Source organism: Girardinichthys multiradiatus, chromosome 6 (genome assembly GCF_021462225.1).
Source record: "Girardinichthys multiradiatus isolate DD_20200921_A chromosome 6, DD_fGirMul_XY1, whole genome shotgun sequence".
Lineage (NCBI taxonomy): Eukaryota > Metazoa > Chordata > Actinopteri > Cyprinodontiformes > Goodeidae > Girardinichthys > Girardinichthys multiradiatus.
In genome coordinates, this window is record NC_061799.1 from 34,999,252 (window position 1) to 35,022,547 (window position 23,296).

At 38.3% G+C, this 23,296-nt stretch overlaps 1 protein-coding gene across 8 annotated transcripts in view; it reads left to right on the forward strand.

Moving 5' to 3' along the window:
* Window positions 1-23,296, forward strand: part of LOC124870310 (receptor-type tyrosine-protein phosphatase mu-like) — a 247,633-nt gene that overhangs the window by 70,124 nt on the left and 154,213 nt on the right. For all 8 annotated transcript variants that reach the window (XM_047368913.1, XM_047368912.1, XM_047368914.1 and 5 more), the window contains exons 3-5: window positions 13,649-13,923; window positions 19,494-19,572; window positions 22,348-22,463. In XM_047368913.1, the coding sequence (XP_047224869.1) occupies window positions 13,649-13,923; window positions 19,494-19,572; window positions 22,348-22,463 (470 nt within the window). The remainder of the gene's footprint in view (window positions 1-13,648; window positions 13,924-19,493; window positions 19,573-22,347; window positions 22,464-23,296) is intronic.

Here is a 23,296-nt window from a genome sequence, read left to right on the forward strand (position 1 = left end):
AAAATGTGTCCTTTGGCCCGAGCAAACAGGTTACCCATTATGATAAACAGGATTAAGAATGCACTTACGCTTCTAGAATGGAGGACATATTAGCATATTTTATCTTTTCTTTATCCGTAAGTGTTGATGGTATGAACAATTAGGTGACCCACCTGAAGATTCTGTTTTTTTAATGACTTTATATCATGCGAATAGGCTATTATCTGACCCATTTACTTCAGTGGAGCGCCAGTAGAGCGTATTGCATATTAAGATGACATATTTACCCATTTGGGATTGCAGTTGATTGGCATACGACAACAAAGAATGCTGCCAGGGAACATAATAAGGGTTAGTTGTTCCACCTGACTAAAGTGACAGATCTTTAACGTGTCCTGCATGATGGATGGTTCTGGGTAAATCTGTTTGACTCCGTGCAAAAGAAAACCTGCCAGGCTCCTCATACGGAGAGGCCCAAACTTATCCGGTGTTATTTTTATCGGGCCCCTTTCATGTTGCAGAGGACACAGGGAATGTTCCAGGAAAAATTGAGAGAAGGCCATGGCTGCTCACATTAACAGCCTAACCCTCACAGCGAGAGCATTTTTGATTGGTGGCAGACAGTGAGAATGGCCCCGTCTTCATTGACATTTCCAAAGCGGCAGCCGTGCTTTTCGGCGGCGGTGACCTCTGTGAATTTTATTAGCAAATGAGACCTGGAGGGTTTGGGTTTAAAGAGCGCCCCTTCATTCTAATCCCCCCCCCCCCCCCCCCCCCCCCCCTCCCACACACACACACACACACACCTCCACATAATGATTTTCACAGAGTTCAGGACCTGAATGGAGGAGAAATAATGAGCACTAGTCATTATTGCAAATTATATCCTCTGCTCAGACCATCACTCAACTCATAATTGATCCAGATACCTTCAAACTGTAGACTTTGATGATTGGGATTAGACAGGAGGTTATTTGTGAGACCCAGACTATTCCAGGCTTTGTTATCTTTCTTTTTAAACTAACTTCCTTTCGAGGAATAATACATAAAATCAACAATAATGACTTCCTTGTATTTGTGCACACCTGCTGTTTGTATTGTTGGTGACAAGAAACTCTCATTGAGAACTCTGCATCAAGTCATTTATAGGTTATAGGAAGTAATAGTTATAGGAAGAAGAAAGAAGTAAACTCTGTTGTACATCTTGAGCTTAATGTGTCAGGACATTGTTGTGACTATGAATATATTATTTAATATTTAACATAAAAACTTTAATATTTTATTAGATAATATTTCGGTCTGTTAAGGGTTGTCCTGTGAATACCAGCCCAGTAAGGCGATGGTAATAGGACAAAACTGAAAGGGATGAGCCAAGCTCTGACATTATTGAACAGCAAAACTCTGCACACACATGGAATGAATTCACACAAATTCTTAAAATACAGGAATTTATTAACAAAAATAAGTCAACTCAAAGTCAAACATATTTCAATCAACAAACTCTTTACTATGCTAAAACAATCCAACTAAACTACCAAGCAGAATTAAAGAATAAGGAAGACTGTGAAGTAGTGTTGTCAAGGAGCAGCAAGGTGAACAAGAAAACAGCATCAGCCACCGGTTTCAGATTCAGACCACTCTTTTTTTCTAGCTCCAAGCACCCACTGGTTTGTATAGCCAGTTGGCAACACACCTGCGCTTGAGTGGACCAAGCCACAATTAGACAGGAAAAAAAGCAAAATTACTAATCTAATTTACAAACTCATCTTCATAATGAAAGGATTTGCAAAATATACCATGTAATAGAAGAAAAACAAACAAAGCAATACTCCAAATAAAACCCTCTAATTGGTAGAGCCCAGCAAGGTAATCAGTGACATCATCCAGCCATTCAAGCAGGAAACACTATGACAAACAATGGGGAATAAAAGGGAAAACAAATACCATGAATATACTTTGAAACAAAATAAACAAATTCAAACAATAGTCCAGAAGTAATAGCTTTAACCCAAACATATAAATAGATGGAAACTGCAACATAATGCTAACACAAACAAACCCAGGACGTGAAGCAAAGTTGTTCATGTTCATGTTTAAATTTAAGCTTTATGACCAGCTACCGAAAGTAAATAAATCAGAAATAAGAATAAGGGAAAAGTGGTAAACACAAACTGAACCACTTTGTCACAAAGAATAATGGGCTATGTACAATATAAACAAGCTGATCAAAGATGGTTGAAAACCATGACTGAAAGAGTGGTGCAATATAACCATGGAATATTTATGTTTGAGAACCAAGAATTGTCTTGAAGAATCTGGAAGTTAAGTGAAATTAGTCTTGGAACCAACTTAGGCAATAATCAGTACACCTTTAGACAACCATTCACAATGCAAGATCAGATAAAATATTATTTTAATAAAATAATATTTTAAAGAATGATCTGCTGAATAAAACCAACCTTCTGGAAGACCAATTGTCAACGGTGTTTAATTAGCTGCCTTTATTTATTAAAATGATATTTAAAGAAATATTATTAAGGAAATAGTAAAATAATATTTAAGGAAATATTATTTTGAATTAGTACCAAATCTTTCTGGAGAAATTGAGCTTATTGGTGTTTACTTAGTTATCAAGTTTAGTAAAATAATATTTAGGGAAATAATATTTCCTAGCTTGAAAACTAACAACATTTTTGGGTAAATGGTCTTTAGTAGGCAAGCACGTGTTCTTAGCTGTTAGCGGTTGTAGTTAACAAAAGAAGCTTATAGCTAATCATCAGAATCAAACATATATCTTTAAAATACCACTAATAAAAGGGTTTAAAAAGCATAAGCGCGTTATGGCCGATGTTCTGTGTTTAAAATCACCCTTTACATACAGTTTTAACTTAAAAAATAAAACACAAAGACAGAACACATAAACTGAGCACATGTGCTGACAGATAATCTGCTAGCACTAAGATGGCTGAGTTTCAACACAAACAAAACCAAACGTCATAAAACGAAAAATGTTTAGATTATTTCCCTCTAAACTACTTCTCTCTGCCCAAAACACAACATCTTGAACCGTGCTGAGGAAAAGTTGTCCGGGGCGACGAAGTTGAAGAAAGCATCCACAGTGAACAAAGGCTTAACTTGCAGCTAATATCCGTAGCTGTTGGGTGGGGCGGCTTGTTCTGCCGGGCCGGCCAAACTGCACGTTACTGCTGTAACCACGGTGATGCGGTCCCGTTGTCCTTCCTTCAGACTGGGAAAAACTGCTCCACATGGCGTCGTAGAGACAGGGTCTCTGCTGGGAACTCTCTAGAACACAGTTTGCTTCTGTTGACCACAGAGAGAAAGTCAACCAACGCTTGTACCTTAATTACCCCATTCATGAATGAATACCGGATACACAAACAGCAATTCATTCCCACTTAACTTAGTGCATATGATCGCATGATCGTATGACACTCTTGGATCCAGTTTGAAGAGTTATGTTTGTTTACCACTAAAGAGACATTAGTGCGCTGTGTCCCTCCATCCAGTTCCGCTGGGGACCTGCGTGGAAGAGGTCAGTTTGTTGCAAAAGCGGGGTTTTTATTCAGACAGTGACATCACGGGAAGTCCACTGTTATACCCTGCTTCGGGCTGTGCTGGAAGTAGGTTAATGCGATTTATTTTGAAAGTTCCAGAAAAGTTCTTACTGGCCATTCATGTTGTCCCCATGGCTGGAGTCCCAACAACATAAAAATCTAGTTTATTATTTTTCTTACTGTTTTAGTAAAAACATTTCAGTAATAAAAAAAAAAAAAAAAGAAAAAAACAAGTGACCAGAAAATGGTCAAAAAGTAAACACATAGAAATAAAATCAAGTAAATTAAATAAATTAAGTTAAATAAAAGTATATAAAAAATACATGTATTTATGAAAAATATACTTAAAGGCGGTGTCAAAAACTAAGTACACCTTTGCTGTTTCCATAGGGACTAACTTGGCAATAAAACTGAGTCTGATTTAAGAGTGAAAGTAGCAGCCAGGTGCTGTAAACCCAATTTATGAATTAACTGATACTCAGCAAGTGTGACCAATTGTATAAAAGCAGATGCTTTTGGTATTTTGCTGCCCTATAGGGTGCAGGTGTGTTTTAACACAATGCCAAGAAAGACATAAGTGATGACCTTAGAGAAGCAATTGTTAGTGCCTATCAATCTAGGAAGGCCATTGTCAAGCAATTTGAAACTATGAAACTGTGAAATTGTTTAGTACTTGAGTATTCTTTTGAACAATTCTTTGATTTGTCAAGTAATTGGATAAATATGGGCTGTGTCAGGTGTTTCAAACATTTTGTTTCTGAGGCCGGTACTTAATAACAGCTGTAGACCCCCAACTCCACCTTAACCCCACCCACTGGACAGACTCACCTGCATTCACCTAACATCTACAGTCAACATATTAACTTGTTATTTTTCTATCAGATATTCTTTCAATATGTTTTCATCAACAACCATCTGAAAAAACGTCCTCTGTCTTACATATGATTTTTCAGAGGTGAGTTGTCACAGCATCTGTACCAAAGCTTTAGGCTTTTGTTTATTCTTAGATGATGATGGTATTTGAACAGGTATATGGAGAGAGAATAAGTGCACCAAATCTTGATTACTCACTTGATTACACCTCACTTCTGTTCTGTTTGTAATGATTCGGGTTTGAGTCATTCAAAGTATAATTTCAATCCTTGAGGGGACATCTTAGCAAATTTACCCTAAGGTCCTATAGTGTACTGCACAGAGACTGTAAAAATACCCAAGAGTCTACAGGCCTCAGTTAACGTGTTAAATAATAAAGTTTATGGCTTGTTTCGAAGGATTACCAGGAGAAAGTGTCTTCAGATATGGCAGCAAGACCAAGGCTTGCTCAGTGTCATCTGAATAACCCCCAAAACCAGAGTAGAGAAGGTTTTCCATAATGCACCATTTATTGCCATGTTTGCAGAAAACTAAATACACATTTTATGATCCAACACTTCAACAAAACTGTTAAGCAAAGTGGTGGTGGTGTGATGAGCTGGGCTTGTTTTGCAGCCACAGGGTCTAGGCACCCAGCAGTCATTGATTTGGGCATAAACGTTTGGACTAGAATGCGAGGGCATTTGCCCAACAGATGAAGTTTGATCCTAAATGGCGAATGGCCTGCACTTGTATGGCACTTTATGAAAGCCCCAGAGACCCCAAAGCACTTTACACTACAGTCATCCACCCATTAATACACACATTCGCACACTGACAATGGTAAGCTACATTGTAGCCACAGCTGCCATGGGGCAGACTGAGGCTGTTATACACAGGTGCCACCAACCCCTCTGACCACCATCAGCCTGTAAGGCAGGTGAAATGTCTTGCCCAAGGACACGACGACTGAGACAAACAGAGTGGGGATTCGAACCGGCAACCCACCAGTTACAGGACGAACCCCTATCACTGGCACCACCGTCGCCCCAAGGTCTTACATTGAATGGGTGATAAAACGCAACAATGATCCTAGACATTAAATCTACAAACTAACCTCTGAAAAACAAAAGAAGTAACATGGGCTTATTGTTTTCACACAAAGATTTTCCATTAAGACCCATCCAGCCATTCATCCAGCCATTGTCTGTTCCTACTTGTCATAGTAGGGTTGCAGTGGGCTGGCACGAATCTCCAGGGATCATTGGGTAAGAGGCAGGGTACACTTTTGACAAATTTGACCAATCCAGCATAGGTTGAGTTTTTGTTCCTTAAATATTGATAGAGTAAACTCTGTTTTGAGTTTTTGTACATTGAAAATGGGAAATATGATTAATCATAAATAATTTGAGAACCTGGCATAGTTGTTTTATTGTGTCCTCATACATAAAACTGAAGTGTTTTGTTATAGTTTTTGTTATGACTTTATATACAAACTTTGCAGAGGAAGTATTCATAATGTCAGAGTGGTGTCTCCTTAGTTTTAAATTACCACCATGGTATTAAGAGTAGTAAATAAGGGCATCACTTGCACAATGATCACCTGCACTGTTGTACCGCTCTGGCATCCTATACTGCTCTACATTTACTCTCACTCACTTAAAACTGTGCACTTTTATTTATATTATATTGTAGATATGTTTATACTGTTTAATTTGTATTGTATTGCACCGACTACGCCAAAACAAATTCCTTGTATGTCCAAAAACGTACTTGGCAATAAAGCTTTTCTGATTCTGATTCTGATGCAGCTGCATTAACTACTTTCTTAAGATATTTTGAATAATTATATTTTATCCTCCCTCTGACTAAAGTAGGATTAAATTGGAATGTATGTATTTAAATGGTTCTGTATAACTGGGCTATTTTGTATTGTATTTATTTGATTATATATTTCTATATATTTCTATGAATTGGACACATTTATCTTGTAAAGTGCCTTTAGATGACATTAGTTGTGTATTGGTGCTACATACAGTAAATACGCTAAATAGCATTGAACTGAAATTACCCTGCACAAAACTACCATCTAATGGGCTTTGCTGGATTTTTTGTTAAGCTGTCGATTAAATAAATGAACCCTTTTCTTCCTAAAAGGGAATGTTTTTTTTAATAAGATGGTACAGTGGGTTGTTTCTGACATTTGACTTGCTTTGTAGTTCTTTGACTATTTCTTCTGAACCACCACATGCTTTCAACAACAGTTAAACAGGCTGTCACCAGATAATAGGCCTCACTGCAGACTTAAACGCTTCTGAGGGGCTGTTCTACATTAATCAGTCATTAATAAATTGTGGTCATTACATTATGCAGTAGAATTACACTGTTTAAGCAATTTCTTCAGGAATTACCCATCCTCATCAGCTTATTTTCTCACCAGCAGGAACTTTTTCTCCCATATGTACAGACACAAGCTAGGGCCAACTCATAGCTGCTCTGCCAGTTAAATAAGCTGTCAGGGCATGGGATTAACCTGATGGAAGCCATTTTTCAGAGTCCATATTCTGTCTCTATGGCTCACGATACCATTAAACCACCAAGTCTGTCATTTTGGTTTCCCTGATGTCTAGCAGAACCCGAACACTTGTGGGTTTTAATTTTATTTTAATAGACTTTGCTGGTTAGATTGCAGGCATCCTCATATTTATCTTCTAAAATTGCTCACTTGTTTTGAGCCTTTTAGAGAAAATTCTTTACAAATTCAACGAAACACAAGACAAGGTAGATACTTAAGGTCCGTGTTAATTATAAAAAGGAGAACTAACTCAACAGAAAACTAATCATAATGTTAGAGCTCCAAGAAAATTACTATGTTTATACTGAACCTGTACATTTATTTCCTCTAACAGTAACATCTTCACAGAATTAATGTTGGAGTATAGCTACTAGTTAATAATGTTTTTTCTACTTTAGATACAGTGTTAGTGATGTCTGAAATATTGCAGAATAATGAAAGTCACACTTTTCTATTTCAGCACCATAGCTTTCATTTCCCAAAGAAACAGCAACAGCAAATGTATGTAGCATCAACATTGGGGACGCTTCATCTTCCGCTCATTCATTTTTCACAAGGGTTTCCATGCTCCCCACGTTCAGCCATCATTGTAATGGAAGGTGAAGATGGCCTACATTGGAATAATAATAAATCTGTTCTTCTGAATACCTTAGACAATAGCCAAGCCATGGCCTTTAAGGAGCTGTGAAGACAGGCTTGGAGTGCGCCCAGAGCTCTCTATTTTTAATTGGTCTCGAACTCTGTCATTGTTAAAGGTGGAAGAGATAGAGAAAGAGGGATGAGGGGAATAGGAGAGAAAACACCCTTTTGCATCACTAGCACATTAGCACTGCACTAACACAGTGTCACTATAATTTGCTCTTAGTCTCACTGGTTAATTAGCTTGTCATGGTGCAGCAGGTCCTGCCGAGTATGTGGTCATTAGGCTTGGAGAGAATTTGAGCTGAATGACAATAAATGTAATGCTATGATCTTCTTCGTTGGTGTTACTCTCTGACCGTGGAAGTATGAGATACTCATACTGAAAAAAATTATATATATTCTCACCTTTTTTGTTTGGTTTCACCAAATTCACAAAAATTTGTATAAAATTTGTAGACATGGGTGTACAACACTGCTACATTGCCAACGCCAAGACATTTTTTTGGTATATCTAATTATTTAGGTGTAATTTGAGAGCCAATTCCTCGAAGTCTGTGGCCATAATTCTAAACCAGAAAAAGGTAGATTGCTCCATTCAGGTTGGGGGTTGTTCTAGCAGACAGAGTTTAGGTGTTTAACTGTCATGTTCAAGAGTGATGGTAGGATGGAGTGGGAGATAGATCTAATGGGGCCTTGTCTGTCATAGTGCAAGTGCTCCTCTAAACGTTTGTGGTGAAAACAGAGCTGAGCCAAGAAGAAACACTCTGGATTTATTGATCCCTTCACATTTCAACCCTCACCTTGATTGAGATATGAGTATTCTCCATAGAGTTGTTGAATGCATTCTTAGAGATAGGATGAGGAGCTCCGTCATCTGGGAGGAGCTTGGCAGAGAGCTGCTGCTGCTCCGCATCAAAACAATTTAGTTGAAGTTCCTCGGACATCTGATTAGTATGCTTCTGAGGTCCCTCCCATTAAAAGTTTTCCAGGCAAAGAGACCTTGTGAAGACCGAAAAGATACCAGAGGAATAAGATTTTCCTTCTGGCCAAGGAACAATGTGCAATCGACCAGATCTATGGTAAGCAGAAGACGGATGGATTTCTGGAATGTAGCAGAAAACAAGTACGAATGTGGCTTAAGGGATCTGATGTTTGCTTCCTAATTACAAACAACACGGAGAGTGGTACTCAAATCTCCCGAGCAACACAAATGTTGAAATTAAGTTTAAACAGACGGTTTTAAACTTTGAGGAAAGTGGTGGAGCCATCATTTTAATCTTTGTAACATAAAATGCAACTGAACAATTCATCAAGTGATTTTTAGTGCTGGTTTGCATCATACTAGGGGTTGATCATGCCTCAAAGGAAAAAACAAGAAGGATCTGACTGCTTTCGCAGAAGGCTGGATTTCATTAAAGAGACATAGAGTCTTCATATGGCGCTACCTGATTAAAGTTTAATCAATATGTGTTTCAGAGTTGACACATTTCCTCCCTTTCTTCATGTTTTCTCTTTAGCTTCATGTTTCCTCAGAAATAATTAATCTCAACATGTGAATCAGAAATATTAAAATAAAAAGCTGTGGGAGAACAGCTTCTCATACTAATTAATCATAACAAAGTGATCATGCAGTGAGGAACTGTTTGCATAACATAGATATTTCAGAATCCTAAATAGCTCATCACCACTTTAAGAAGTACACATAAAAGAAGATTTAATTTAAATACTCAGATAAAAAAAAAACATTCCATTACAAAACTATTGAAATAGAATTTATTATTATCATCTTCTTTTAATCTTTTACTGAGTTGGTTTGTTTGCCTTTAGAAGGAAATATGTTCTCTGACATTGTGGTAGACAACTTCTCACATACCTATATTCAACCAGTGCTGATGCTCCACAAGGATGTGTATTCTTTCCCCTGAGCTTCTACCTCATTGTCTGAATTTTAATGTGTCCAGTTACAAACTCGCTCACAGTGTCTTGGGTAAATACACTGAAACTTAAGAAGACATCCATCAATACTTCCTGAAATTGTTCAAAAGCTAGTACATTTACGTTTCTGGGAACATTTCTCAGGAGTACAAGTGGGTAGCACTGTTGCCTTGCAGCAAGAAGGTCCTGGGTTTGACTCCTGGCCGGGGGTCTTTCTGCATGGAGTTTGCATGTTTTCCCCGTGCTTGCATGGGTTTTCTCCAGGTACTTCAGCTTCCTCCCACAGTCCAAAGACATCCCTGTTAGGTTAATTGGTCTCTCCAAAAATTGCCCTTAGGTGTTTGTGTGTTGCCCTGCGATGAATTGGCGACCTGTCCAGGATGTACCCCGCCTCCCACCCATAGACTGCTGGAGATAGGCATCAGCTTCCCAGCAACCCACTATTGAAGATGTGGTATAAAAATGACTGACTGACTGACAAAGGATTTGTCTTCTCTGGTGCTTCTCTGGTGTTACTAGAGAAGATTGATCTGCCACAGAAGCTACTCAATTTAAACCCTACAGTCGTTAGGTTTGTCCTATGCGCAGCCATCGCTGTTTAGTTTGCCACAATCAAAAAATAAGATAGAATTCATTGCCAAACTTTCCAAATCTGTGGAAAAACTTTAATAAGTGCTTCCTTCTGGTGGGTACAAAAGGGCAGAAAACATCAGAACCACACTTAAGCTGCTTCTTCCCTCTGACTGTGAAATGAGAATCAACTGATTGTTTTTCAGCATACATATCTCCATTGTTGCCTGTTCCTCTCCCTAAGAGTCATCTCTATCAGAAGGGCTCTTTTCTTCCATATCTTCCTACTCTGACTCTTCCTCTTCCAAGTCGCTGTCTGCTTCCTTACATTGGATGGTCAGATCCTGGGCCACTAAAATAATACATCAGCTGACTTTACAACCTCATAAGATTGGGGCCTAATATGTTGCTTTTTTCAGATTTTTTAGCCAATTTCATGTTGTTGGACAGGTTCTATTTAGGTGGGTGGTGTCTGGATTCAATAGGTCTGGCAATCACAGGGCAACAAAGATACACACAGAACAGTCATGTTTTTAACTGTGGGAGGAAGCCAAGGTACCCGAATAGAATCCTTGCCTGCATGGAAGGAACATGCAAACTGCAACATGCAAGCTTCAATCCTAGGCTGGGATTCAAACCTAGAGCATTTTTGCTGCCAGGCAACAGTGCTATCAACTGTGCCACTGTGCAGCCCATGTAGCACACATTCTATGGCAAATACCTGATGTATATCTTTTGTGTTGTAGGCAATGAAATGCATGTGATTATATAAATGTGAATTATAGGGCATACACATTTTCATCACTGCCCTTATAAGACAGCTGAATGCCTTACCAATTACCCCTAAAACCTTAGAAGATCATTTAAAATGACAACTGTTTCTACCTCCCAAACAAAGCTGATAGGGCTGACTCTGTGACATCCCAACTCACTGTCTCTTCCTCTGATGCCTCTCCTCTTGTTTCATTGTGTAAGCCTGACAGAATCCCCCTACTCATTATCTGGAGCTCCAGACAGATGGAATTGGTGAGCGTTACGAGAGCAGCACAACGAGACAAGTGGGCAAGCTAGAGTCATTGATGGAACAAATAGGGTTGTGTGAGATGCTGCTTCGTTGACACACTCAGGCGACCAAGCCTGCCGCATTCAGTTGATGTTATTCAACCGTTTTAAGACAGAAATCTCGGTGAAGCACCACATGTTTACTGTAACAGGAGAGATTTGGTTCTGCCTCGCATGCAGCCGAGTAAGCTTCCTGCTTACAGTTTGTTTGTCTCACCTCTCTTTGCCCTCCAATCTTAGCATTCGGCCAAAAATGTATTCCAATATATAATGAGTTTCCTATGGCTGTGTTTCAAATGCTGTTATGATTCTTGCCATCTTAATACGAAGCCAAGCTAAATAAGATGATGACAAATCGAATGTGTTCTGCATCTCCTTGAAAGTTGGCCAATGTAATAATTCTCACTTGTGTTTTATTGGAGAGAGGGTAAAGAATTAGATTAACCTTTAATATTGGACCTAAGTGATAAAATCTAAATGGGGTTTTTCTTGGCAAATAGATTTTAGCTTATTGATTTTTCATCTTTTTCCCTCTGCTCTGTCATTGAATGAAAATGCACTTTTCAAAATCCACTATTTTCTAGGATTAGCCTCTCAGTTGTAGTGTATGCCTTTGTATTTTGATGAATAGTAATGACGATCAGTCTAGGTAATAGCATTTTCTCATCAAAGGTCACAAGCTGGATTTGTGACTGCTTATAGGAAAGCTTCTCGAGCAGCCATTTGTTACTCTCAGCATACCTTTTTTAGGATTTGTGTTGCCTTTTATTTGGTGGATTTCAGAGTTGCATTATGGTGACAAAACATGCAAGAATATGATATCACAGTTGAATATTCCGATGAATAGCCATTACAGTTAAGGGATATTTATAACATTTTGTACTGCTTTTGTTTATTCAGACACACTCAGGACCAGTGGCAGTTCTAGACCAAATTTACCAGGAGACCAAGGTGGGGCCGATGTTTTTTCATGGGGACACAGAACAACAGAATGAAACAAAAAAATATACAGGGCAATTTTTAATTGCAACCTGCTGCTCTGGAGCTGCAGGTTGCAAACTATGATCCTATGTCAATACGGCTAAAGCTAAAAGTGCAACAACTTAATTTGTTAAAGTAAAATATGAAATCAGTTATGGTTTCTGCACCAGCGCATATTATCATAAGAAATTCATTTAGCATTATGTCTTCAGTACAGGGGCTATAACAAGCCCCTGTTGGCCCCTGTCTAGAACCGTCCATGCTCATGCCACTCAAACTCCATCTACAATTTATTTTTCACAACATTTCATTGGGCCTTAGAAAGTCACTTTAAGCGAATGCTACACATGTGGCATAGCTATTAGCTACACTATACTCTGAAAGCATCTGCATTCACATACTGTCTCCTTCATTCAGGTCAGACAGAAATAAAAACAACACTGCTACAGCTAATTATTGGTAGAAAGCAAATTATTAGCAATTACTGGGCATTAAGTTTACCTGCTAAAACCTTATGTTCACAAACAGCTTATGTTGCGTCAGTGGTCTGGCTGTTGACGCCTTGCTTACGCTCTTTTTTTGTAGCCGTAGCATAAACTATGTCGCGCCCTGTTCCCATAGCTTTGGGTTGTGTGAAGATAAAGATGTTTTTTAATCCTTGGACAAATTCAGATTCTTTAATGCAGAAACTTATTTGGTGGGTGAGGAAAAAATTGAGCTCCTTCTCTGTGTTTTAGTTCCAGACTTTAATGTTGTCTCCTGTATAAATTTTGGTAGCAAAAGCTCTCACTCGAGCCTTTATTCTGTAGGCAAAAAACACCCACGCATCAATTCAACATACTCCTGTTAGAAAGACGTTTTTTGTTAAGAAAACAAACTATTGTGTGATTACTGACAGAGATTTCCACATAGTGTGGTTGCAGTGGCTTTGTAATCAACCATGTATGATATCACCTTGTATTTGAAAACCAATAGAAGAAGAAATGTGATTTATGTCTGTTTCAAACTTTCAAGATGTTATGTTCTCTGATGCTAAAATATTTATGAAATAACCAATTTCTCTCTGTTTACTCATTTTTTCCTTCTCATCATTATGTTCCCATTGCTCTCCATTAACAAAATAGCACCTTGGTCACTAAAATCTATATCATGCGTGGACATCAAGGCCGGGAAAAAGTCCAACCAATTCACCAGATGTAATACTGTCATGCAATGTGTGAATGCATGGCCTTGAGATATAATAACCTACCAAATATTCCTTCCAATCCTTTATGATTGCCATTTTGCAAATATTGATCTTGAGATGACAATTTCATATATTGTGCAAGTTTAGTCGATTTTTAGTGGCTTTTATGATTGTGTTGGACGACATTTTTTCTTTTAAATATGCATGTCTGTTTTTTGCCGGTTTCTGGGCTTTTTTACAACTGGAAATCTGTTGACAATAAATGATCCAACATTCTTTTTCCTGTAACAGGGTCTGCGTTTATGATGGTGAACACATCAGGACGCTTCGCAGGACAGAAGACTTTACTGCTGACACCCCAACTGAAGGAGAACGACACACACTGCATTATTTTCCATTACTACATAGGAGGAAGAGACAACACCCACCCAGGACACCTAAATGTCTATATCAAAGAAAACAACAGTCCCATGGGGATGCCTGTTTGGAACGTATCAGGACCAGCATCTCGCTCCTGGGGACAGGTAGAACTGGCCATCAGCACCTACTGGCCCAACTTCTACCAGGTGGGAAGAACACATCAAGCTATTTTTGGTATAGTGTCTCTAAAGAAATGGTAGACATCCTATTTAGTTTTTTTTTTGAAGTCATTAAAGCCCTTTCACACTGTGGAACAAGACAGAATTATCATTTGAGATGGTCTAAACAATTGCACAAAAGCCCATTGAAAGCACCTTGCATTATAGATTTCTGCAGCTACCTCTGTATCCATGGCAATCTGTTTTCTTTCCCTTCAATCCAAGTAAGTTCCCTTTTTTTCCAATTTTGAAAACTCATTTTCACTTACCAATGCACATGACTGCTGGCTGGGGCAAGGCGATTTCACACTTGCCTGGCTATTAGTCTTCGTCGGGCTTGTTCCACAAGTCCACCAAATGTTAATTGATGCAGAGAGACCCCTTAACCTCCCAAAGGGAGCAGGTCCTTTGGTGTATTATTTCATTAAGACCGGGCAGAGCCTGGTCCACATTGGAGGCGATGTGAGTCCTCCTGCTTGCTCATCATAGCCGCTCTGATAACTTAGTTAACAAGAGAGGCCGCTGAGATTATTGCTGCTGGATGCAGTCTGGAGGTTTAATAAAAACTACATTAAAAAATAAGGAAAGAAGTGGAAAGTAGCAGTAGCAGTCATTCCTAACTGCTGACAGGATGACTATTTTGTGTGTTAATATGCAAAACCAGTCTGTTCAGACATTTTCAGGCTGGCTCAAAACCACTGGTGTAAAAAAAAACTTTGCTTGTTGTGTTGTGTTCACATAGATGTCTGTGGCTAACAATAAATTATGTTCATCTTTGATGTTCTTTAAAATGTTTGGCATAGATTCCTCAAGCATTTGAACCTCAACTGATACTTTAGTTTAACAAATACTCCTAGTTGGCAGCCTTCTGTTTATAGTTGAAGGTGATTGTGCTCCATTTCAACTCAGATTTCAGAATTTCCTGTTACTGTCAAAACTGTATTTCCATAAAGTCAGACCAGTACTATAACATTTCTAACCAGAAACTATCCTCAAATTCAAAGATGGCTTTCTCAAATTGTTTATTTGCACTTCTGTCAGTGTCTGTCTCATTAAATTAGTCATATACCCACAGTTCTGGACCTTCATTATCAGTGGACATTTTGCTGCACAGTTTGAATGCATAAATACTAAATAATACATCACTTTGCTAATTAATTAGCCTGGTCACCATTTCTCTAACAAAACTGTATGTACATAGAGAAAAACATTTTGCTGATTTGTCTTCGCAATATTGCTCAATGCAGATTAGATGGAGAGCTTTTGTGAACAGCAATTTTGGAGTCTTGCCACAGATTCTCGGCTGTAATAAAGTAGACTTTGACTGGACCATTCATGAACATGCTTAGATCTAAATAATTCCTTTGTAGCTCCAGCTGCATGTTTAGTGTTATTGTCCTGCTGGAACGTGAACCTCTAGTCTCAAGTCTTTGGCAACTTACAACAGGTTTCTCCCAGGGTTGCCTTGTATTTAGTTCCGTCCATCTTTCCTTCAAATTTGACCAACTTCCTTGCCCCCCACAAAGAAAAGCATTCCCATAGCACAATGTTGCCATCACTATGCTTTAAGATGATGTGTAGTGTAAGTTTCCTTTGAAACTAAGCATTTTACTTGTCGGCTGAAAAGTTTGAATTTGACCATGGCCCTTCTTGCATGTTTGCTGTGTCCCCTGCATGGTTTGTGGCAATTTGCAATTGGGTCTTCCTATGGCTTTTTTTTAGCAATGGCTTTCTTCTTGCCAACACTCCTAGAAAGGTCAAATTTTGTGGCTGTGTCTTTGACCTGAGCCATGGATCTCTGCTGCTCCCCCAGAGTTACCACAAGCCTCTTGACTGCTTTATTAATGTAATGCTGTCCTGGCCCATCTAGTTGGTTTCAGTGGACGGTCATGTAATAGGTAGGTTTGTAGTAATGACATAATATTTTGATAATGTTTTTTTTAACCTATTTAGTTAAAACACATTTGGTCTTTTTGATGGTGTTTGTTCAATAAAGTTATCTAATAAACCACAGGCCTTCAGAGATCAGCTGGATTCATACTGAGATTAAATTGAACTGTGTGTAAAAATATCAGCAAATACAAGTGTGTGATTGTAACGTGACAACATGAGAAAATGTTCAAGAGGAAGTAAATACATTCGCAAGGCTGTATAGTTGTAAATGCATTCCAAGACAAATGGTCCATTGTATTGTTCAACTGTGCCTTGTTGGGTGTTGGGAACATTTGCAGCCTCTGCTGCCTTTCAAATTCAAAGTGTAAAAGGCTTGCTATCATTTGTAATTGTTCCAAAGCTAAACTGACATCATGGGTAAATGCAAGGATGCTAATGATCTCTGAAACAATCTGTCAAGAAGGACACTAATGCTTAAAATTGTCACTAATTAACAACATGGCACTAATTATAGGTATCTTTAATTGCATAGCAACCTAGGAAATTGTCAAAGGGATGCCACCTGATTTGTGGAAATTATTTTATAATTACTGGTAAGGCTTTCAGGCATCGTTCCAACCTTTGTGCCTTTTGATAATTAGTCATCTCTTTAGCTATCCATCAAACTTCAAATTGAGATTGTCATGCATTTCCAAAACTGATGTTCAGTTTGTAAAACTGTTAAATGTTATATAAATATAAAGTGAAGAATTGTATATATTGTTTACATGTAACCCAAAAAGCATCTTTTCCAAATGCTCTCATCTGTATTAATTTCAGTGTAGCAGAATATGCAGCAGGACTGCATATTCTGCTGTAATGTATTTAAGTCCCATAGGGATATCCAGTGCAGTGATGTAGATACTAAACGCTGGTCCCGCTGTCTGTCTCTCTGACAAATGAGAACGATGAACTTTCCTGTGACATCAACAGCTTTGCCCCATGTGAATATTTTCAGTGCGGGTCAGGCCCAATTATGTGCCGAGCTATCACTGATGTTGAAATCAATTATATCACAGCTATTAGCGAGGCTGACTGATGTCTGTTGCACAAACAAAGGATTTCAATTAGAGCGCAGGGGCCAGTTCATTTGTCTGGTGGCAATATATAGAGTGGTTGGCCTTTTAATTTCCTTTAAATTAGCCCATAATGAGGCCATAATTGGCACCCAAGACTTTGCTTTCATATTTCAAGAGACGAGAAAAGAAATATATAATTAGACGGTCTTATCTGAAGGCATCCTGCCTACCAGATGACAGTGGTAACTATCTCTTCCTCCATATTCGCAAGTTACAAAAGAAATCTTAGAAATATGTCAGTGTGGTGCCAGCAGCGCATGTGTTTGTGTGTGTGACACCTTACATAGGACATAACTAATAATATAACAAGGTTTGCAGGTTGATATTTCAGGAGTTACAGCATGCAAAACATGTGCAGCTGTAGCATGTGTGGTGTAATTGCTGTGTGCACCACGCCCTTGGTTTGGGATGGGACTGGCATGCTGTTTCCCTTTTTATCACACTGCAGACCAACGAGTACATAGCTTTGACATTCTGCTGCGACACACCCTCCTGTCAGGGGTTTGGACCATTTGTTTTGGAGTAGAGCTTCGCCCTTAAAATAGGGTCAAAGTTTGCCATGTGCTGCACAGTTGCACTTGATTTCAGAAATTCTTTCAGAGGACCCTTCTTTAAAGAAACCATATTAGAAACTGTTAAATGCAACAGGAGCTTTTGTCACAAAAGGTAAAGGACTTTAAGGGGCTTGTTCTCTTTAACACAATTACATTGCTTTTAATCTTTCTTCTGTTTAATATTCAAATTTTATTCCGATTTTGTGTTTTTTATTTCTGTTTCTGCTGGGAACTGATGTTAAAGTCATTGAAATACAAATCAACAAAATTTTGCGTCTCAAACTGCAAGATCATATGTAGATTAAAAAAAAAATGTTTACTGTGAAATTTTCTGTAGCGTCTTATGCATTGGTTTTTAGCCCCTTTTACTCTGATTGCCCAAAATAAAATCCACTCCAACCAGTTGTTTCAGAGGTTTGTTAGAGAACCTTGGTGAACAAACAGCATCATGTGGACCAAAGGAGACTGCACAAAGAGAACTTTAAAGCAGGGTTAGATTATAAAACAATATATCTAGCTTTCTAGTATTGCACAACTGCAGACCTACCAAAACATGATCGCCCACCTAAACTGTCAAATTAGACTATGAGAGCACTAATCAGAGAAGCAGCCAAGAGCTCTATGCTTAATCTGGAAAAGCTGTACAGGTCCACATCTTGCCAAGAAGGTAGTCATTGTTGAAAGAAAGCCATAAGAAGTCCTGATTGGAGTTTGCCGCAAGCCTTGTTGGGGAAGCAGCAAACTTGTAGAACAGGGGTGTACAGACTCCAGTCCACAAGGGGGGATGTCCTGCAGGTTTTAGATATGTCTTTGCTATATCACTGCTGATTCAAACGACTGGAATACCTCCTCAGTATCTAACCTAGCTCTACAGAGGTCTTCTAATGAAACACTCATTTGATTCAAGTGTGTTAAATAATGGCAATGTTTAAAACGCACAGGACACTGACCCTTGTGGTCTGACTTTGGAGACCACTGATGTTGAAGAAGGTGCTCCAGCCATCAGAGCAAAATGATCCTACATGCAAGCCGTTAAGTGTGGTGGAAAACTAACACTGCATAGAACACTGAAAAAAAAACATCCCATAGTGAAACATCATAGTTGCAGCTTTAGGGTTTCTTCAGCAGGGACAATGAAACTGGTCTGAGTTGATGGGAAGATCGGTGGAACTAAATGCAGGGAAATTATGGGGGAAAAAAACCTGATCGAGGCTGCAAAACACTTGAATTACAGTAAAAGGTGGTGCTACAGTGTATTGACTCGGGGGAGCTAAATGCAAATGAATGAAAAAGTTTCAAATTTTTATTTAAATGTTAACCATGAGTCATTTTAATTCCATTCCACATGTATTCACCACCTGTTGTACTGTAAGCTAATTTCAAAAGACATATTTTTAGATGAGGTTACATAAATTATTGTGGTACACTACGGAAAACCTCTGTTAGCTCAGCTATAGTTTATCCTGAGCTGAACATATTTTATAAAATATAAACAGGATTATTTTATAGTTAGGATTTACTACCATAATAATCATTTAATTGTACCAAAAATGATAGTAAATTGCAGTTGTGAAACTGGTGTTATATTTTAGATACATGTTTTTTGTTTTTTTATCAGTCTTTAAGTATTTAAAGGAACTCTAGAAGGAAGGGAAATCAGGTGATTAGCCATAGATAAGAAACCCCTAACCTGACCTTTTATCTTTGCCTTTCAACTTGCACACTTTGTCACCGACTGTGTGCTAATCGTCTCAGGGCTCAAACCTAATTTAACACTTGCATGTCATAACAACTGTCAGCTGTGACATATTGTAGAAATAATGTTGATGGCCTGCAGCTGTGGCACCAGCTGCAGCCTCCTGTAAAAGGGAACAGAGCGAGTTAAGCAATAGCTGGACTTTTCCTGTGCCCACATCCACCGCCACACTCAGGTGTCTTTTGAAGAAGTGTATAATTTATCAGCGGTATTATGAGTCTCCTTTCTCCTCCTCAGATTGTGTTTGAAGCCATAACCTCAGGGCAGCGCGGCTTGCTGGCCATCAAAGACGTTGTGGTCCAGGGCCACCAGTGCAGTAAGTCTATTTTCTCGTCACCATAAAAGAATATCATCAAAACTGTCATTGTCCTTTTCATGACACTGTTCCAAATACCTGTGCCGCAGTTCTACTCAAGGCCTTCCCAATTAAACATAAGGGTTTCAAAGAATATGCTACAGTTCAGCTATGAATCACCTTACTCCTGAGGATATAGCTGACATGCTGAAGCAGCTCAACAGTCCAAAAATGGCCTGAAAGACAAACCCCAGAACACATCATTCAGCTTTTTATGTTTGAATTTATCTTCCTGCCAATAAATTACAGCAGGGAAAACAAGTATTTAACACAGCAATATATTAAACACATCAAGTATTTTTCTATTGACATTAAATTTTCACCAGATGTTGGTACCAATCCAAGTGATCCACACATTTGAGAATAATATAATCAAATTTCTCCATAAACTAAGTTATGTGTAATAAAGTGTAAGATCACAGTGAATACATATTGAATGCATGAAGAAAACGGTGCAGAAAGGCAAAGAAAGCCATAAAAGCAGCTGAAATCTGTCAGTATTTAGAAAGCAATCGTGCTTCTTATCAGTACCATCAGCTAGTTAAGTCCTAACTGAAGGCCTATAAAAGGGTGTCTTATGACAAGGGTATCTCACTAGACGCATATTATGATTTCAAGCAAAGATCTCTCTCAAGACCTTCACAACCTTACTGTTGTAAGGGTCACATAATATAGAAGGGGAAAGAACATAATTTCAACATAAACTATGCCCATGTAATTTTTTTAAATATTTCTGACAGAGGAATACAAAAACATCAGAAATGTCTAACAGCCATGCACAGTGAGCTGCAGAAACACTTTGCATGAGCATAAATAGTTTTTCCATTAAGCAGCAAATAATGCACTCAAACCTAATGGTGTCTATGCACATCCACTGCACAAGACTCCACTGCTGAAGGAAAAACATGTTGAAGCTTGGTGCAGAACATTTGGAAAAGCCATCAAAATATTGGGAGATCATAATTTGGTCAGATGAGAGCAGAATTAAACTCCTAGGAGCAGGAATGGCATTGCATATCCCTCCAAAAACACTATGAATATTAAAAGCTGCTAGAAGGGCTTAGTCACTCATGCAACTTGGTGTGTGGAAAGAGGATCAGAATGCATAGAAAAGGTGCCCAGAATCTTCATGATTTGTAGTTTGTCTGGAAAAATTTGTCAAAAAGCACACTTAAGCAATGTATGAAATTAGTTTCTCCATACAAGAGCCACCTTAAAGTTGTCATTATCAACAGAGGCCTTTCTACTAAGTAATTATTAAATTGCAGTCAGCATGTCTATTAATTATATCCCTTGACATTTCAACTTTATTACAAAGAACCTAATAAATAGATGATCTTGTTTTGACTTCTTTATTTATGGGGTTACATGAGCTCTTCCTGTTGTGAAATTCATGTCAAGGGGTACAATTACAAACATGTTCACTAAGAAAAACATTTATATGTTCAATAATTATTTTCCTTACAATTGTCTGTAGCACATTTCGGATTGTGTCCCTCTTTGTTTCCCCAAACATAAAGTAACTCCCAAAGAGGGAGTTACTTTATGTTTGGTCCTCTGTGTGCAGAAACCTCTTCCAGTCCACACAGTCCATACTGCTCAAATTAACACTATAAGGTTTCCACACTCTACTATAAGTCTAAATCAATACCACATTGGTTCTCATCAATTGATTTCTGCTTTGCTCCGCCCATCATAGCTGAAGGATCACGTTCTGATTGTCAGTCACTAATGACCTGATCACCATCTTAAAACGGCTGAATTCCTACAAATGTAATGTCAATAAGATGGATTTAAATGGCTAAATGTGCGGCATATAAATGTATTCGAGCAAATCAATGAGCCTTTGTGACATGGTCTGTGTTTAAATGTGTAAGTGGGAGTGGATCAATGATCTAGTCAATGGCAGTGGGGCTCCTCTGAGTGATAAGCAAAGTGATGAGAGTGACTCCTCAGTGAAGCCTGCTCAATTCGTTTTCTATTTATACGACCACTAGCTTAGAGGTGTTATTGTGCCACTGGGTGGTCTTCCCAACCTCCCATCATTAAAGAAGAGATAGAAAAATAGATCTGAGACAGAATGAATTGGCAGAAAAGAGTTTTAAAGTAATGGTGGTGGAACAGAAAGGTCATAAAATATTAACTAGAAGTGAGTGTTGACGATGAAAGTGATAGAATTAGCTTTTGCCAACTCTTTAGAGATTTGGCTATGTTTCGAATCAAGGTCGTTCCACTGAATTGCCCTAATTTTCTATGCGAACAGTAGCACTTATTAAAAATGTTCTAAATAAGTTACTTTCTGTGGCCCTTCTCAGTCTGTGAACATACCGATAATGAGCTCAAATTGAAGAGAATAGTACTTATTGAGAAATGCCCTAGATCGAAAAAAAAACAAAAAATGCAAATGAGAGACATCAGAAACTAGAGGTTTTCATTGATTCAAGATGAGGCTCTACTGATTCATTTTTTGGAAATTTTAGTGGAATGTTTCTAACAAAGATCAACTGGCCTGTGGCATTTCAAGGGCTTTAAGAGTTATTTGTTCAGATCTCCAGTTTTCCATACAGATCCCAGCTCAGTTGCATGCATGATTCCAGATTATTAGCGGAGTCCTGATGTGGGCATGAAATGGCTTCTTAACCAGCACTTAAGTCCCACAAAGTGTCAAATCATTTATTTTAAAGCTTAGCTTTTCTTTTTCTGTTGCCTTATAATACAAAAGTGTTTCTTTTTTAGTGAATACGCCACATTTTCTGACTATAAAGGGAGTGGAAGTCAATGCTGGACAGACCGCATCCTTCCACTGCACTGTCAATGGACGGAAGAAAGACAATTTTCGTCTGTGGCTTCAGGTAAGAGATATTTTTTTCAATTTTCTCTCAAGCTGAAGATGGCACTATACAGTGGCTGATAGAAGTAGATTCTTTGGATTTTACTCTGTTTCATCTGGACTTTTAAACGTGTATTTTTATAATCCAAGTTGAGGTGTAGTTTTAAGAAGCTTACTTGAAATCTAATGGGACTGTTAAATGTTTCAGATTTTTTTAGTCCGTTTTTTAGTCTGTATATACATTCTTAACCCTAATCTACATTTTACGTTCTTTATGATTTTCTCTCTTTCATTACCATCTGTTATATTTGGAGATCAATAGAAAAAATATTCTGGACAAAAAGAAAAGCACGTTTTCACTTTTGCCAAGTTTGAAAGGCTGCGACTTGTAATTTTGGCTATTTGAGCCACCAGACACTCACTTAAAATGGAGTGTATCCAACTGTCCCCCTTGCGTACAAGGAACTCGTGAAAGCAATCTGAAAAAGTCAGATGACATTATGCCTCATATGTCATATTAAATAAGCGCCACATATATATTCTGTTACGCCCCTTACAATTTTGTAATCAATTAGTGTTTTTTTAAAGCTTTGACCTGACAAAAAGAAACGTTTTGGCCAATTCTTATTTCTTTTTAATGCTAATTTAAGAAGATATAAGAGCATCCTTCAAGACATTTTTGAGCTGTGATTAATTATTTCTATTTGATCAGAGGTGATATCCCGCTGCGTATGTGAGAGCCGCTGCAGGTAAACAGAAACAAAACAAACAAAAAGAGATTTCAACAAGTTGCCAACATTTCCAGATGCAGTAGGGTCCATAGGGAGGCTGAAAGCTGAACAGTATGAAATACCC